This window comes from Buceros rhinoceros, unplaced genomic scaffold (assembly GCF_000710305.1).
Source record: "Buceros rhinoceros silvestris isolate BGI_N320 unplaced genomic scaffold, ASM71030v1 scaffold1483, whole genome shotgun sequence".
NCBI lineage: Eukaryota > Metazoa > Chordata > Aves > Bucerotiformes > Bucerotidae > Buceros > Buceros rhinoceros.
In genome coordinates, this window is record NW_010405149.1 from 1 (window position 1) to 349 (window position 349).

At 67.9% G+C, this 349-nt stretch overlaps 1 protein-coding gene across 1 annotated transcript in view; it reads left to right on the plus strand.

Annotated features, from left to right (window-relative positions):
• Nucleotides 1–3: 3 nt before the first annotated feature.
• Nucleotides 4–349, plus strand: part of LOC104491215 (kelch repeat and BTB domain-containing protein 11-like) — a gene marked incomplete at its 5' end in the record, with an annotated part of 1,826 nt that continues 1,480 nt past the window's right edge. Inside the window, 2 exon segments of the mRNA XM_010133601.1 lie at nucleotides 4–184; nucleotides 186–348. Coding sequence (XP_010131903.1) covers nucleotides 4–184; nucleotides 186–348 — 344 coding nt within the window.

Below are 349 nucleotides of genomic sequence, written 5' to 3' on the forward strand. Positions count from 1 at the left end.
GACTACGTGTACACAGCCCGCATGGGTGAGGTGCGGCACGACAACCTGGCCGAGGTGGTGAGCGGTGCTCGCGTCCTCCAGATGCCTTGTGCCCTGCACTGTGCTGCCGAGGCCATGCGCGCCCAGCTTCGCCTCGAAAACTGCTACGAGCTCCTCTGCTTGGCAAAGAAGCAGCGGCTAGCCACGACATGGCCGCCTCAGTGGCACTGAGCGGGACCTCATCCTGCAACGGCGCATGGAGGCCGGCCGGCCCTGCTTGCTGGTGGCCGAGGTCAGCGATGCCTTTGAGAGGCTGGGGGGTGGCAGGCGGCCCCAGAGCCGCGAGAGCAGCCCGCCAACGAGGCCCTCC